Source organism: Nicotiana attenuata, unplaced genomic scaffold (genome assembly GCF_001879085.1).
Source record: "Nicotiana attenuata strain UT unplaced genomic scaffold, NIATTr2, whole genome shotgun sequence".
Classification (NCBI taxonomy): Eukaryota; Viridiplantae; Streptophyta; class Magnoliopsida; order Solanales; family Solanaceae; genus Nicotiana; species Nicotiana attenuata.
In genome coordinates this window covers 239,931-256,608 of record NW_017670931.1, presented here as the reverse complement: position 1 = coordinate 256,608, position 16,678 = coordinate 239,931, and the positions used below count along the sequence as shown (strand labels likewise).

The following is a 16,678-nucleotide window of genomic DNA, read 5'->3' as shown; positions in this document are numbered from 1 at the left end:
TGGGGTTTTGGTAGAAAATCTAAAATTTGGTATTTTTGGATTTTTACCACGAAATTGGACATGGAATTTGGAATAAGTTATATATTTGAGTTCGTGAGGTTATGGGTAAACTTTATCTTCGAAAACTTGCGGAATCTGGGCACGGGGCCCGAGGGTGATTTTATCGACTTTTAGAACGGAGTTGAGAATTGTTGTAAATAGGATTATAATGAGTATTAGGAGGGTGTTTGGCTAAGCTTATAAGCTGGTCAAACTAGCTTATACGCACTTTTTGGCTTATCTACGCGTTTGGTAAAATTAAAAGTGCTTATAAGCCAAATATAAGCCAAAAGTCATAAGTTAGATCTCTCCCAACTTATCAAATTTCAGCTTATAAGCACTTTAGGTTTGACCAAAATATTTACTATTCTATCCCTAAAATACTTCTTTTTAAAAGAAAACTGTTCGTATACCTTGAGCTGCTTATTATTAATTTAGCACTACACGTAACTGCTTATTTTTTAAATCAGCTTCATCACTTAAAAAGTGTTTTTCAGCAATGCTTACCCACTATTCTAAATTGGCTAAGCCAAACGGGCTCTATTTATGTCACGTCGAGCCGTTCGACAAACCAAATTGCATTTTTCGACACATAGCGAAGGCAATGTCAAAATCTTCTTCTCAATCAACTGAAAATGGAGACCGCTCGGTGAATTTATCTCACACATTTAAGTACTTGCTAGGTCAGTAATTTTCCTTCTCACCTTATATTTATTCAATTTTCATATTTTTTTTAGCATTGTTTGTTCAGTAATGTGTTCATATTTATAGCAACTCAATTTTTATCAAGGGGAATACCATTCATATTCAACTCTTGGATCGTTCGGCACCTCACTGAAGAAGACTATGCGGTATTATTCTATTTTAATCATTGTACTATATCGTATCCGTCTACTTCTTTTTTTAACTTTTTTTATGGTAGAGTATGTGATCCAATTTGAAGGTGTTTTGCAAATTTAAAAGGCAATTTAGCAAGTATTGGAATGAATGAGCCCAAATAAAATAATTTTTTTTTTGCTGGAAATATAAAGTAGCAGTAATTTAGAGGATTCAACATCCAAGGGTGTGGCATATCAGTCGATGAAGTGGCACGCATTGGTCCTTGATAGATGACAAATGCTATGTGATTATTCTCATCCAATGGAATAGTCTAGGTGTACTCAAGCTAGCCAGACACCACCTTTATAAAAAATGAATATGGAGGATTCTTATACGCGAGCCCAACTAGTTCGTGATTGAAGCTTTGTGGTTTTTGTTGTTTTATGTATATGACTATATATAAAAGCGCAAATTTGAACCTTGGTCCTTGGAGACGAGAATTCAAATCTGGCGGACACAAAACTGCTAAGTGATTTCTTCTCTTCTGCCTAACACTTGGTAGGCAGAGTTACTTGGTACCTGTGTTGATAGGTGGTGGGAGATTGCAGGTACCAAATGGAATAGTTCAGGTGCCCTCAAGCTGGCCCCGGCATCTCCTTTTAAAAATATGAATATTTGAAGATTCGTATCAGCGACACCAACTAGTTAGGGATTGAAGCATTGTTGTTTTTGTTGTTTCATGTATATGTCAATGTATTTGTCGGTGCAATTTTGTTAATAAGTTGGTTTGCAGTTGTTTCTTCTTACTTTGTACTCTTCTTGGGGGGAGAATACAACATTTGGAAAGATTACTATTGGTAAAAGTTAGAAAAGGGAAATTGTTATTCGTTTCTTGGTATTTCATGTTATATTATATTGAATAGAAGTTTGTGAGCCCGAACAGGTAATCAAACTTGAACAAAAGAAAGTATGAATTGGTGATTCTATTAGAGTTAGTATTTCGGGTATGTTATGAAATAGTAGTTGAAATATGTAATAGTTTTCTGGAGAGGTTCCTTACTAACTTTATTTAGGTATTGGTGCTACTAGGTTGATTTTAATTTGAATTACAAAAGATGGCAGCCTCTCCATGGAATGATGGAAAGATGAGCATAGGGAGAAGTCAACTAAATTAGGTGGATTAAAGAATGAGAAGAACTCTCTCACTTATTCTTGCTATAAGCTTTAAGTTGTTTTTCTTTTCTTTTTCTTGTATAAACTTTTGTGGCTGACTGGTTGTGAACTAGACAATACAGCATCTATGTTGACATGTACCATATCGATTCACCATAATTTTGATTGATGTTTGTGGTGATGTGAGTTCAACATGTTATCAATTAACTCGTATGTTTTATTGTACTTTTCAACCTGACTCTTGGTTTTATGTACAGGAAATGTCTAACACTTCTTTGTGCATCATGCAGTTGTATGCTGTACAATTTCACTTGTTCATTACTTGTGTGCTTTTTCTTAGTCGAGAGGGCTTCAGGCGAGCATGCATGAGGGCCGACATTTATTGGTACTATTGGATGTTCTCTTTCATGCTTCTTTTAGTTTTGTTCTTTGTATTTCATTTCAGAATTTCTTTTAGTTTCAATAAATAAAATTATCAAATCAATGGAAGCCTGTTGCAACTCTTTCTCTCTCTTTATATTGAAATTAAAGAGTTCAGTACTCATCTCGTGTAGTAAGCATATATTTTGTGTCAAGCTGTTATGGTCATAGTCAATAAAATGTTCTTTTATACTTTTGCTGTGAGATTTTGAAAATCTGTTTTATGTGATCCACATTATACCTAATTATGCTTGTTATTTAACAATTGGAATAGGAGTGAAACTGATCTCCAGATTATTACTTCTTTAAAAAATCATTACTTTATTTTGTACTATACAAGCACCAGGTAGGTGTATTGCCAAAGATTTCCATTTAAGTTGCAAAGAGCTCAAAAAGCCTTAAAAATCATCCACTTGCTTTTACATTTTCCTGTTGTTTTTTCTCAGCATTGACATAAACAATGTAAAAGTCCTTTCTAGAGAAGGATTTCTATTTTTTGTGATAATGTGGATAAGCATGTGAAACTTTTTAGAGGTCTTTGACAAAGACGAGAGCTAATAGGTGGCTAAGTTTTTGAATTCTAAGATTAAATATGTGAGATGAGGCAGGGCAAGAGGATACAACATTTTAGGAAACCAAGTTTCAGATGTTTGACCATTTAGATGGCACTCCTAATACAAACTTCAATTAGCTAACAGACCCCTACGTTAAGCAAATAGAGGGTGTAGTCTATCTGGTTCGACATTGTGTAGTTCCGGCAAGATGAGTACATGAGGGTTCTTTTATCTTTTGTTTCTGGCATTCTGTTTCTTCTTTGAGACTTCCATTAGAAATAAATAAATAAATAAATATACATATATACACATACACATATATATGCATACATACATACATATGGATCTGCTTTTCAAGTTTATGGAAGTAACTGTCTTTAAATTGCAGTGGCGGATCACTGAGAGAAAATGCAGCAAAACTGTTGAAAGTAGCATGGATGACCCTCCCTATGGGAATAATTGTCACATTTGTAGGATGCCTTTTTGTTTTATGGTGGCAAGAACTAAGTTATTCTACTCAATATGCACAGGCTATATGGATAAATGGTGAGCTTAAACTTTGATATACAGTCTTTTAAAGCATTGTGCTGTGTGCCTGGCTATCAATGTGAGCCAGGAAAACTAAGCTTTCCATTGTTACTTTTCAAAAAAAAAAAAAAAAAGAACTATGTTTCCATGGTTGCTTCTGTTTTCGGCTTTTCAACTGTTACTTGTGAGGGTTTGTATGTATGCCCTTCTGAAATTGTTATTCATGTGCTGTATGTCTTTGGCTTCAATGTGAGTTTAATATAATCCTGACCTGCTTAGAACCGTTTTTTCCCCTACTTACATCTGGTTGGATGTTCCAGACTTGAATGTATCATGTATTGGACTGTCCCTGAAGTTGATTTTGTGAATTTTCTGGAAAAATTCTCGTCTGACTTTTTTCATTTTTTTTGGAAATTTTATTTCCATCGAGCAGGTTTTGCATGTATATTGGAGCTACTAGCCGAACCCTTTTACATCTTATCTCAGAATTTGCTTCTCCTTAAGTTGCGTTTGATAGTTGAAAGTGCAGCTACCCTTTCACGTTGTATAGCTACCTACATGCTCATTGTAAAGCTACCTGGCATGGTAAACAACTATTGATCATCTTCATTATTTATCTTTCGTAGTTTTCAGATTTAAATTTTATCTTTACTTACAGTTTAAGTGAGTTTACTGTTAGTCAATCGTGTTCATTTATGACAAGAATTACTGCCTTAAATTATTTATGCAAAGATGGAATTGTTGCTCAATGGCATAATATACCTCTGGAGGATTGAATTATATTATGAATAGTAATTATATTGCCTTAATTTATGAAGTTTAGTCCTAAAAAGTGGCTTTGATGAAGCACCAATTTGACCACTGGAAGTGTGCAGAAACAATATTTTGAAGGAGTCTCCACACGTCTGCATAGTTTGAAGACTAAAGTTTAGTTAATCTAGTTTTTGGTGTAATCTTAAACATGTTAGTGATGTAAATCTCTGATGGACTTTATTAGAAAAGGACCCTACTTTTGTACTTAATTGCATCTCCGTGTGCTTCTGTTAATTTCAATCACTAGGAGCTTCCAGTACAGTAAATATTTGGTGGCTTTCAGTAATGTACCCCCATCATGCCTTATATTACGTATTCTTCCTTTGATAATTGAAATTTGAAAGATATGATTTCTTTTTGTTGGTACATCTGCGGGCATGTATTTGCTGCCTGACTGAATAGTGTCGTCCTTAAACTTTGATATAGAAGTATTCTGGTCCACCATTTCTGTGGATGAATGAGTTTTATCTTCTGTAGTCCCTCGTCTTATTTAATCTGATGATTTTTCATAAAACTCTGCGCATAACTGTTCCATGTCCTTGCATGAGTTGTTTACTTGCAGGGACGCCAGAACTTAATTCAGTTTAGTTATGGTGACAAACATTGAAAATTAAAATTTCAAACCTTCGGGAGAAAGCAAGATACAAAAATTTAAGATTAGGATTTCTTACTTTCAGGAGAAAGCAATTGTATTTGCCTTGTCGCAAGTCGCATTTGGAGCGTGTGTGTTCTTTGGCTACTGGGGCTACTTTCTTCTTTTTCACATGTATAGCAGTTCTGATCTCTTTCCTTTTGGGTAAGAATTCTAATGTTTACTCATCCTCTGTTGTTTCACATGCATGTTATACGTTTCATATTTTCTTTGATAAGTGATATGTAAAGTAAGTCCCAAGCTGGTGCATAGCAGATTTACATACAAAGCACAAGAACATCGAGAGCAAGAGGGAGAGGGAGAGAGAGAGAGAGAGAGAGAGATTGTAATAGATTCACGTAATGCATCAGTATTGGTCCTAAAGAAAACAAGTCAACCTTTTATGATGATGGAGCTTTTTCTTTCTTTTGGAAGTGGGGGTGTCTGGGGACTTGGCTACAAGAAATGCAAAGGAATGAATGGAAGCCTGTCTTTGGTTTTCTATCAATTGTTCAACTTTGTTCACAATATCTCTCTGCCCTCTTCTCTTATATTGACAGTTCTTTTCTTCTTGTGATTGGAATTTAATTTATTTGACAGTCAATGCCTTTCTAGTGTAGGAAACGGAGGCATTGATGAGCAACTTTCAAAAATGTGTATGTTGTTTACCTTTCAGTCTTTCCGAAAGTTGCTTCTTCAAGAAGGAGAAAAGATGGTTCTTGTGTGGTTGGACACACCATATAACCAAGCAGTATATGGGCTTGTAGACAAACTAGGTATGCTTTATTAACAAAGCAGCATATTGCTTAAACAGGTCATATTTTCTACCAGATACAAACATATACTTGATTTTCAGGCAGCTTAGTGGTTAGGCTGGTGTTTCTTCCATTTGAAGAAAGTTCATATGCTACATTTGCAAGGTCTGCATCAGGTTTATCTCGCCTTCCACTTATAGGACTCTTGTTGGTTATAGGACTTCACCTAATATTTTTTTCTTTCAATTTGCATGTTCTTCTAAATCTTGCTTAGTTGTTATGGCGGTGAGTAATGCCAATTTGGGTTCAAAGAGGGAGTGGAAGGGCAAGAAGAGTGAAATTCATCAAGTTACTTCCTTAGTTGGATTATTGTTCATATATTGTGACACACAACTATAAGGGAAGTAAAAGATATCAGACTTCCTCCTTTTCAGTCTAGATTTGGGAGGTTGGATGAACCATTTTTACTTACTTACCAAACAGGGAAATGACAAATGATCATCCTTCTACCTACCTCTTTTCGCCCTACAGATCCTGTTCTTAACATGATTTACTGACTGGTTAAAATTGAAGTTTTTCATGTCTTATTGAGAGACAAGACACAGATAGAATAGTGGTTCCTCAAGTGATGCCGCGCCTATTAAGAAATACTTTTGAACCAAAGGTTATACTGGTTTTTACTAGTTATTGGCATGTGTTATATTTCTGGTTTGCCTTTTCAGGATTTTGCACAGAAGCTACGAAATAGATAATTGAGCTTATCTTTTTCTTTAACCTATAACAACCTACATGAACTATTGCTTTTGCCTTTTTTTCTGATGCTACTTGATGTATTTATTTCTTTAAGAGAATTTTGCTTGGTTCATTACTTCCATGAACCCGGTTATCTTATAGCATGAATGTGTACTGTGCACTTGTCGGACTTAACCTCTTCCAGGATCTCAGTTTCTAGGCCATTTTGGTTTCCTTAAAAAGCTTCTTTGACTTGATGCCAGAAATTGATGCTGTATTCTTCAAGAATTCTGGTTTAGTGCACCAAAACACAATGAACGGCTATATTTAAGTCATGAATTACAGCTTCATCTCTGAACTTGCTAGCGTTTACTTAACCTTGGCTCTGATATTGCATTATTGGTATTTCTAGCCACCACTAAGCTATAAACCAAAATTTTAACTTAATGCTGACTATCTTTCTTCTGTTCATTCAATTGGAAGTGGCAATTTGCTGATGCCTCAGCTGTTTCACTAATTTGACAGGTGAACACACACAGAAGCAAAAGAAACTGGGAAAAAGTTTATCTGAGGCTTTGAAACTTGTTTTACTAATAGGTAACTATGACATCTTTCATAACTTGCTCTAATTTATTTGTTTATTTATTTACTTATTTATTTGTACAATAGACCCTTGTGGGGTCCGGCCATTCGCCGGACCCCGCACATAGCGGGAGCTTAGTGCACCGGGCTGCCCTTTGTTTTTAACTTATTTATTTGTTTGTTTATTGCATCTGTTTTGGTAATCATTGTAGCTATAGAGCTGGACTCGTGGTTACCTAGCTTTACTTATCTTACTGGCTCATGAATTTAGAAGCTTGTTACCATATGAGTAAAAAAGGTGATGGACAATGTTCAGCATCTTGAGTAGTTTTAGCCAAGTCTTAATTTTTCCGGACCTGTTATCTTAGCAAACATTGACAAAAATTCTCAAATCCAGCTTTACAAATTATCGACATCAGCGTACAAATGATGTCATGCTTTTTTGAAATGATTCTACTGTTAAACATTCTGGGTGCTAGTCATTGACCTTCTGACAACTTATACGGTATGTCATTCACATTCATAGGTAGCAATGTATTTTCTTACAGATTTTCAACCTAGTCTTTCGAATATGAGTACTGCTTCGAAATAAGTGTAAGGATCCTCTCTGTCATTATTAATTACTCTTTATACCATCCTGTATAATGTGGCAGAAAAATGTGGGACGTTTCTCCTTGCATCGTATGGGTTATCTGGAAAGAGAAATACGAGGTGTTTGAAGGACAAGCTATACAGAGTAAAGCATTGTTATTTAAACATTTTTTTATGCAAACAGAAAAGTTTAAGTTACTTAAACACTTTAATGAATTTTTTTGGGAGCTCTAAAGATGAAATCTTTTGTAAAGTTAAATTAGCACGTTGTTGGTGCCATTATGATAATTTGAAACATAAAACTCTTTCTGCATTAGCCAGATAAAAAAGCTCTCTCCGCCACTCTTTAGGTTTCGAAACTCAATCATCTGCTTTGTGAATCTTTATTGCAGAAGGGGCCTTTCTCGTGAGTGGAATGGACTACTGAATCTTGAAACTAAAAAGAACCTGAATTAAAACATCTACTTTCGGGCATGTGACTATTGTGGTGACAAATTCACAATCGACCTAAGAGAAAAAGAACACTTGAAAGCCTCAAAAGATAGAGGCCGATGTACATCACTGAGCATTTGGGATGTTATGACTTAACCGAGACTCTAAAATGTATAGTAGACTGCTTTCTGGCTGCCACTGAAATAGGAAGCTTCCAGAATATGTTCTCTTTACTTGCTCTTGCTCAGGCATTTTGCTTGGTTTATCAGCATCATTACCATATGCTTCAAACTAATTCTTTTCTTTTTCATAAATATGCTTCGAACAATAAATTGACACACGATATGTCTCACCTACTGCTTGTACTTATTTACACGGAAAAACTTGGTAAACTTTTATTTCATTTTGGTTCTTAGGCTTTCTAAAACGAATTAGACTCCAAATAGCTTATCTTCATTTTCAAAACTGCTTGTATTGTAGGTTTGGTGGTCATGGCCTTTGGCCCTAGCTATTCCTACTCTCTCATCAGATTGCTGTATGGTCGCAAGTGGAGTGATGGAGAAGCTTCAACAGCTCTACGATACTATTGCCTCTACGTGATTCTTTTGGCTATGAATGGTAAGGTCGTGTTTGGTTTTCATAATAGAAATTGATTCTAATATCTGAACTAAGCGGTTATTGAATAATTAAGTAGAAAATAATGACTTCCATGAAAATCTTATGCAGTTATTATTTCTAACAGTGATTTCCCATATAATAACTAAAACCAATTAGAGTCTATTTAAGGTTTTTGACAGAAAAGGAAACACTGACAGCTTGAGTAGGTTCTCCTTTGTTTTTGGTATGGCTCATTTGTAGTATCATGAGATAATTTCACTACGACCATGATCTAGACTCAAAGGACCTTCTCTCCATTTTTTTTGAGTAAGGCTAATTGAGTGCAAAAGAAATTCCACGCTGAAACCTTTCTGTAATACTGAAAATTGAGGGACCCCCTCAACAACTGTCAAATATTTTTGGAAGGTCCAGAACCATTCCTATTTCTATCTTCCTTTTCATTAAATATTTTGGGTGCTTAAGATTTAATTTAATTAGTTACCTTCATGATTTACTATAGGTTTTCTAGTTTGTCCTCCCATATCCTGATGTTGCGACTTAAAATGAAATGCTTTTAATCATGAAATATTGTGGGCTTTTGGCTTCTTTTTAACTCTGCTGATTTCAAATTTTAGGCAGCCCATATCTATTGGTGCTTCTGTGGTTCCCGTATATTTATAATCGGGCCACAACGCATGAATTGGAGCTGATTTACTTCCATATGCTCAAATGTGATACTTGGCACCTAATCAGGCTATAGCTCTCAGTAAATAAGGCTGAAGAATGTCGAAAAATTTGCAAGCAAACTACTTTTAGTAACAGGAGTAATTTATGAAGTTGGCATGAGATGACTTTAAATGGAGTAATGTGGTAAATGAGATTCATATAACCGATCCCTACTTGTTTGGGACCGAGGTGTAATTGTAGTAGTTGTAGTAGGATCTTTTTTATGAAGCAAGAAGCAGTTCATGATGATAATTAAGCAGGTCCGCTGAAACTTCAAATTAGTAAATAATGATGTGGAGACAGCGCTGTATATATATATGAAAATAAATAGGATTGCATTTCCCAACTTTGACTTCTATTTAAATCATTTAATGTGTTTGATTTTGTAATTAACTGTACTGCTGCAGCCTCCATGGCAAAAGTTTCTTAGACAAGAGTACTGTTCATGTTTGAAATTTCTGCGAGTGAGGCAGTTCTTGAGCTTTCTGATAAATTTTGGCAAAGCACAACTGAAGCTCTTAACTGGAATCGGGCCAAGTATATAAACCAGTTGTTTTTGTTGTTCATTATTGTTTAAGTGATATGCGGATGCTGAGGTGGATGTACGGGCACACTAGGATAGACAAGATTAGGAATGAAGATATTCGGAAGAAGGTGGGCATCGCCCCTGTGGATGACAAGATGCGGGAAGCGAGGCTCAGATGGTTCGGGCACGTGCAGAGGAGAAGTCTTGATGCACCGGTGAGGAGGTGTGAGCGGTTGGCCGTGGTGGGTACGAGAAGAGGTAGAGGGAGACCTAAGAAGTATTGGGGAGAGGTGATCAGGCAGGGCATGGTATGACTGCAGATTTCCGAGGACATGGCCCTTTATAGGAAGGCCTGGAGGTCAAGCATTAGGGTTGTAGGATAGGGGTAGTAGAGCTTTCCTTACTTCATACCGGGGTGAGGCGGGGTTGGATTATGGTTGACTTTAGATGGCTTGCAGTTTATGTTGAACCCACACTATTCTTGCTGTTTATCTTAGATGCCTTAGACTATGGTTACTGTTATTGCATGTCATTCATCCTTTGGTTTTCATGCTTCTGTTACTATAACGGTTTCTACTGGAGTTACTAATGAATTCTCTTTTCTTGTTTTTTATTTCCGTCTTTCTGAGCCGAGGGTCTATCGGAAACAGCCTCTCTGCCCTATCGGGGCAGGGGTAAGGTCTGCGTACACGTTACCCTCCCCAGACCCCACTATGTGGGATTTTACTGGGTAGTTGTTGTTGTTATTGTTTAAGTGATACAACCTTGAAGCATGCTTTTGAAATTGGTGACTTTTATTTGACCGTTTTGGTAGAGATGAAACTATTGGCAAGTTTCTTCGTCTTATTAAATTGTGTGAAAGTAATTGTTAGACAGTGTACACTTTTATTTATTTAACTATGTCTTAGCACTCCTTCTCGGGTGCTAGCCCGATATTTTTTTTTATCAGACCAAGCAAGTGATTATTATTTTTTATTAATGGATGGTGGTGAGACTCTAACTCAGTGATTCCTTGTGAAATTGAGTGATTCCTTGTGAAATTGTGTGAATCACCTCATCTAAAAGCTTATAATGTTAGAGAGGGAACATTTTAGGTTTTTTTAATAAAGACTTTTTGATTTTTATAATTATTTCTTAACATGTTCAAATGCCATTTGATGGACACCTTTCTTATATGGTGCATGGAGATTTCAAGAACTTGGTGATTGTTGATCTGCTCAGCCTGAATTATGACCTATCCTCTTAGTAATGCTTTAAGTTCAAGGGTTTGCATTTTTTGGATCCTTATAAGTGGCTAGCTTCATAAACCCATGCCTAATCCAGCCAGTCATCTCGTCGGAGATGGATTTGGCATCTGTTGGAATATGCCATATTTTGTGCTTTTGTCCCTATTAGGACAGGGCACTGTCTTCTTGCTCATGGAGGATAACCAGGACGTTCCAACTAAAATGCAGCAAATACCTGTATGATCAGAAACGAAAGATCACAATATCCCTAATCTTTTCAATTCATGGATTTTAAATCCTTGACATTCCAGAAACTACCTAGAAATCCTTATAGTGCATTATATTGCAGCTATGTGCTATGCTAATGCAACGTCGTTACCCCCACTGCCTTTATAAATTATTATTGGAGGTTTTAGCTCATTTTGTCGTACAAATTTGATTTTATTAATTTGATCATTTATGAAACTTATATATTCTGTTTCAAGTTGCTGAGATCTACAATCAAGTGTGTTCTCTTCTTGATTTGCAACCTGCATTATTAATTGCAATGATGTGCCCAAAAAATTGTACCACTGATTTGCTCTGTATTTGCTTTCAGCTTGTGATGATGATTTCTTGAATTTTCCCTGACCAACTAAAGTTTTCTTTAGCTTTACCAGCCTTAAGATCTACAGATACTATTATGAAATTGTCAAGTTTTTCTTTGTCTTTGGTGCAGGAACATCTGAAGCATTTTTGCATGCGGTCGCAGATGAGATTCAACTCAAGCGCTCAAATGATTCCTTGCTTGTGTTCTCATTGATTTACTTGGTGTTGAATGTTTCTCTTATACGTTCAGCTGGTGCAATTGGGTTGATTTTAGCAAATTCTTTGAGTATCCTTTCATGATGCATTAAAGTATTAGATTTCTTCTTTTCCTGGAATTTCAACACTGTTTGCTTCTTTATTTAAAAAAAGAAAATTAATGATCAGTGTTAGCACTGCAGTTCTTGGTTCAGAAATAAGGCAAGGTCTTATAGTTTGGTGGTGTGTTTTGATTAGGTTGTTGGGGATGGTGAATCTCATTTGTCAGCATCTTTCACGTTGCAATTTCATAATCTATCATTTCCAGATTAATGAACTATAACACTTGTAATGCGTAGAACTGTAGAAGAACTAGGCCAAATAGAGCTTGGTTTTCACTTTGGTGATGATAGTCTGGAAGCCATATTGCATGAGAAGATAAGTGTTTAACTGATGATTGCTATTGAGATTTTGCAGTTAGTAGCAAAGTTACAGCAGTAGTGCAAGCATCTATAACATTATTGTTGTTGCTGGCTGCTAAAACTGAAACGGCTATCTGCTAAATATGAAAGGCAACAAGCACTTGTAGTCATCTGTGTCCAGAGTTGGAAGCTATGTTGCTCGGACTCTCCAAAAATGTGGCTGGATACATGTCGGATCCTCCAAAAGTAGTGCATTTTTTTAAGGATCCGACACGGGTGCGGCTACATTTTGGAGAGTCCACGCAACATAGGTTGGAAGTGTATGAGTGGTTCACTAGATCTTTGGAACTGTGTGAACCAAGTTGTCCTTAAGCATATCTAAAACTTGTAGCCGCTAGTTCCTTGACTTTTTGAAAGATATGGCTTTAAGGATCACTTACTCAGCAGTATTCATCAGGAACTATTTCCAGGTATTTGCTAAGCTTGTGAAATTATTTTGCTTTATATCATCAAAACCAATAATTTTCCCGATGCTTTACTGTTCTTTGGATTTTTTTCTCAGGGTTCATCCTCATTTTCCTTCGGTAGCTGCCTGCCCTCTGGTTGGACGTTTCTGCTTCTTTCTGGAGTAGTCACTCTAATTTCAGAAAAGATATTTCTGGATCGGGATGACTTCTGGAAAACGTTTAGCGGTCACTTCTTAGTGGGAATCACCAGTTTCATGCTAGCAGCCTTTATCATGTAAGTTTGTAGGGAGCTTATGAAGATGACCTTTGCAGAGCTAACATTTTTGTTGTCCAATGCACTCTGTGGACTAGAATTGTAGGAGACTAGGCTCAAAGACAGAACATCAAAACTTAACAGCTATAATTTGGAAGTCCTATAACTAAATTGTATTCTGAAAAGCTTGACGTGTGTATTTGTGTCTTATCTATCTTAATCTTCAGCTATCGTCGGGAGAGGAGCTTTATCAACAATATCATCCGTTTCCGGGAGCATGCTGACTGAGAAGAAAATCCAACTGCAGTAAGGATTTATTTTCCCCCATCTTTCATACTCACAACTTTTTTATGGTTCTTTATTTTGATGTTAACCTGGACATGATGCCTCTCAATGCAGGTCAAAGCAAGAACCTTAGTCATCAGTTATTTTATGGACAGAAGATGGCATTTAGCTCCTTGATGCATATCGGCAATTGTTTGTTGCATTTCAAAGTGAAAATCATAGTTTACTAGGTATGATAAAACTCTGGTTTGATGTTTTAATGTACTGGTTGGTTCGTATTCCTTTTATTTTGGCCATAATATTTGCTTAATGCCCCAAGCAGGTGTATTCACTTGTCGGGTTTCCACATCAAATCCAAGTTGTCTTGGCATCTCAGAACTGTAATTGTTGAAATTATTATTATTTTTTTTTTGAAAGGAATTGTTGTAATCAATTATCTGAATTTTCCAATCGTAAAAGAATGCGTACTTTCAGATAATGTTCAATGAAGGATGAGAAATTAACTTTTTTACCTATTAAAAGATAACAAAATTATAAGCTTTTTATGGAGATCACCGATTAATTTGTTTGGTTTTTACAATTGTTTTATTCTACTTATTTTCAATTCCAGAGGTGAGTTGTTTGATTCTGGTTGGATTTCACTTTGCAAGAATTTCCTAGATCAACCAGGATCAAGAAAGATGATATTATAAAGTGATGAATCATTGTATTGCATAGTACATGATGCATTGACATTAGTGATTTCCACATTTTTTCCACATATTAGTGGTTTCATCTTTCTCCTATATTTGACACTCATGTCACTTTAGTGATGCAAGGGGCAAGATGTATCATTCTTTCACTGCTTTCGCCTTTACTCAATTCTTTTAAGCATTCTTTATCCAACCACTTCTTCCAAAGTGGAGGAATTCTGTACAGAAGGATTCCGGATCTAGGATTATTACGGTGTGTCGATGCTAAGGAAACATCCAAACTACTCGAAGAGATACATGCCGGGACTTGTGGACCACACATGAACGGTTTTGTTTTAGCCAAAAAGATATTAAGAGCGGATATTTTTGGATGACTATGGAAACTGATTGCATCAGATATGTTCAAAAGTGTCATCAATGCTAAGTACATCCAGATATGATACGAGTGCCACCAAACGAACTCAATGCAACAAGTGCACATTGGCCTTTCTCCGCTTGGGGAATGGATGTCATCGGTCCGATCGAACCCGCCACTTCAAATGGGCATAGGTTCATTCTAGTGGCCATAGATTACTTCACAAAGCGGGTTGAAGCTGCATCTTACAAAGCTGTAACTAAGAAAGTCGTCGCAGATTTTATCAGAGATCGTATTGTTTGCCGATTTGGGGTGCCAGAATCCATCATCACCGACAATCCGCCAACCTCAACAGTGACTTAATGAAATCTATGTGTGAAACCTTCAGGATCAAGCATAAGAATCCTACAACACACCGGCCTCAAATGAATGGAGCTGTGGAGGCCGCTAACAAGAACATCAAGAAAATACTGAGAAAGATGGTAGACAATCACAAGCAATGGCACGAGAAATTACCATTTCTTTATTGGGATATCGTACCACAGTTCGCACATCAACCAGGGAAACTCCTTATTTGCTGGTCTATGGTATTGAAGCCGTCATACCCGCCGAAGTAGGAATTCCTTCTTTAAGAATTATACAAGAAGCTGAACTCAGTGATACAGAATGGATACGGAGTCGCTATGAACAATTGGCTCTCATTGACGGGAAAAGAATGAACGTGGTATGCCATGGTCGACTTTATCAGAACAGAAGCTTCAACAAAAGGGTCAGACCTAGACAGTTCACACTGGGGCATCTGGTGCTGAAGCGAATCTTTCCACATCAGGATGAAGCCAAAGGGAAGTTTTCACCCAACTGGCAAGGTCCTTACATGGTTCATCGAGTACTAACAGGAGGAGCGCTCATACTTGCAGAAATGGACGGAGAAATTTGGCCAAAACCTATCAACTCAAACGCAGTCAAGAGGTATTAAGTTTAGGATTGTTTACATTTCTTCACTTGATGTAACTGAACTACGCTTGACCTGATTCCGTTTTAAGAGGGGATACGTAGGCAACCCTATGGGTTCGGTCACATCTTAATAAAATCTTTATTTTTGCCATGGTCAGAAACTGGGGCAGAATTTTGAGGAGGACCCTCAAAATTCTGAAGCAAGTCCAGCAGATTTCGTCATGCGAAGAACAGTCAAATAATCGCTTTCAAACTAGGGCAGAATTTTGAGGAGGGCCCTCAAAATTCTAAAGCAAAGAGGTTGCGATGTCTCTAAAATATGTCACAGTCATCGGTTCATCTAAATTACTTGATATCACATACTACTACATTTTAAACAACTATATTTACGAAATGCATGCATATTTTTTGAAAACTTTATTTTTATGGCAGCCAGATGTTACCCAGGGTAATTCAAACAAGATCTCAAGACAGGAGTACAGGCAAAGCAGAAGACAAAAGCATGAACCAACCTTCTCCTACAGAACTTACAATTTTTCTTTGAATGCAGGAATAATAAGACAACGATATTCGCAGATACATCAAGACACCGCCTTCAAGACAACAAATTATCAAGCACGAACATCCTCAGCTAAGAAATACTTTACTTTTCCATCTGTCTCTATCCCTTGCATGAGGCTAATCATTGCCTCCCTAATTGCATAAGGCTAAGCACTGCCTTTCCTTGCATCGAGACTAAGCATTGTCTCCTTTTCCTGCATGAGGCTAAGTATTGCTTTCCTAATTGCATAAGGCTAAGCACTGCCTTTCCTTGCATTGAGACTAAGCATTATCTCTTTTTCCTACACGAGGCTAAGCATTGCTTCTCTAATTGCATAAGTCTAAGCACTGCCTTTCCTTGCATCGAGACTAAGCATTGTCTCCTTTTCCTGCATGAGGCTAAGCATTGCCTCCCTAATTGCATAAAGCTAAGCAGTGCATTTTCTTGCATCGAGACTAAGCATTATCTCATTTTCCAGCATGAGGCTAAGCATTGCCTCCCTAATTGCATAAGGCTAAGCAATGCCTTTCCTTGCATCGAGACTAAGCATTGTCTCCTTTTCCTGCATGAGGCTAAGCATTGTCTCCCTAATTGCATAAGGCTAAGCACTGCCTTTCCTTGCATCGAGACTAAGCATTGCCTCCTCTTCCTGCATGAGGCTAAACATCGCCTCCTAAATTGCATAAGGCTAAGCATTGCCTTTTCCTCAAGATTAAATACTATCTCCATTGCGCTATTTAAGACCTAGCACTATCCTCTATTCGCCTGGTCTAAGCACTGGC

At 36.9% G+C, this 16,678-nt stretch overlaps 1 protein-coding gene across 3 annotated transcripts; it reads left to right on the top strand.

The window, feature by feature from the left end:
• Positions 1 to 612: 612 nt before the first annotated feature.
• LOC109244572 (protein RFT1 homolog) lies at positions 613 to 13,894 on the top strand. 3 transcript variants are annotated; one of them, XM_019411682.1, is made up of 16 exons: positions 613 to 722; positions 811 to 890; positions 2,322 to 2,416; positions 3,394 to 3,551; positions 3,967 to 4,118; positions 5,024 to 5,142; positions 5,593 to 5,753; positions 5,834 to 5,908; positions 6,990 to 7,061; positions 8,550 to 8,687; positions 11,863 to 12,018; positions 12,767 to 12,819; positions 12,912 to 13,090; positions 13,297 to 13,375; positions 13,469 to 13,584; positions 13,677 to 13,894. In XM_019411682.1, exons 1-14 carry the CDS (start codon positions 644 to 646, stop codon positions 13,355 to 13,357), a joined length of 1,578 nt encoding a protein of 525 aa, XP_019267227.1. In that variant the 5' UTR covers positions 613 to 643; the 3' UTR covers positions 13,358 to 13,375; positions 13,469 to 13,584; positions 13,677 to 13,894. The 3 variants fall into 3 exon arrangements, with proteins under 3 accessions (XP_019267227.1, XP_019267225.1, XP_019267228.1); XM_019411680.1 differs by having other exon boundaries at positions 5,578 to 5,753; XM_019411683.1 differs by lacking the exon at positions 5,834 to 5,908 and having other exon boundaries at positions 5,578 to 5,753.
• Positions 13,895 to 16,678: the final 2,784 nt, after the last annotated feature.

What these genes read in the sequence shown, in the direction of transcription:
- LOC109244572 (XM_019411680.1), top strand. Translation starts at nt 644, where the DNA reads ATGTCAAAATCTTCTTCTCAATCAACTGAAAATGGAGACCGCTCGGTG. An exon ending in CACATTTAAGTACTTGCTAG is followed by an intron (nt 723 to 810) that starts GTCAGTAATTTT and finishes TCATATTTATAG; the next exon opens with CAACTCAATTTTTATCAAGG. An exon ending in ACAGGCTATATGGATAAATG is followed by an intron (nt 3,552 to 3,966) that starts GTGAGCTTAAAC and finishes TCCATCGAGCAG; the next exon opens with GTTTTGCATGTATATTGGAG.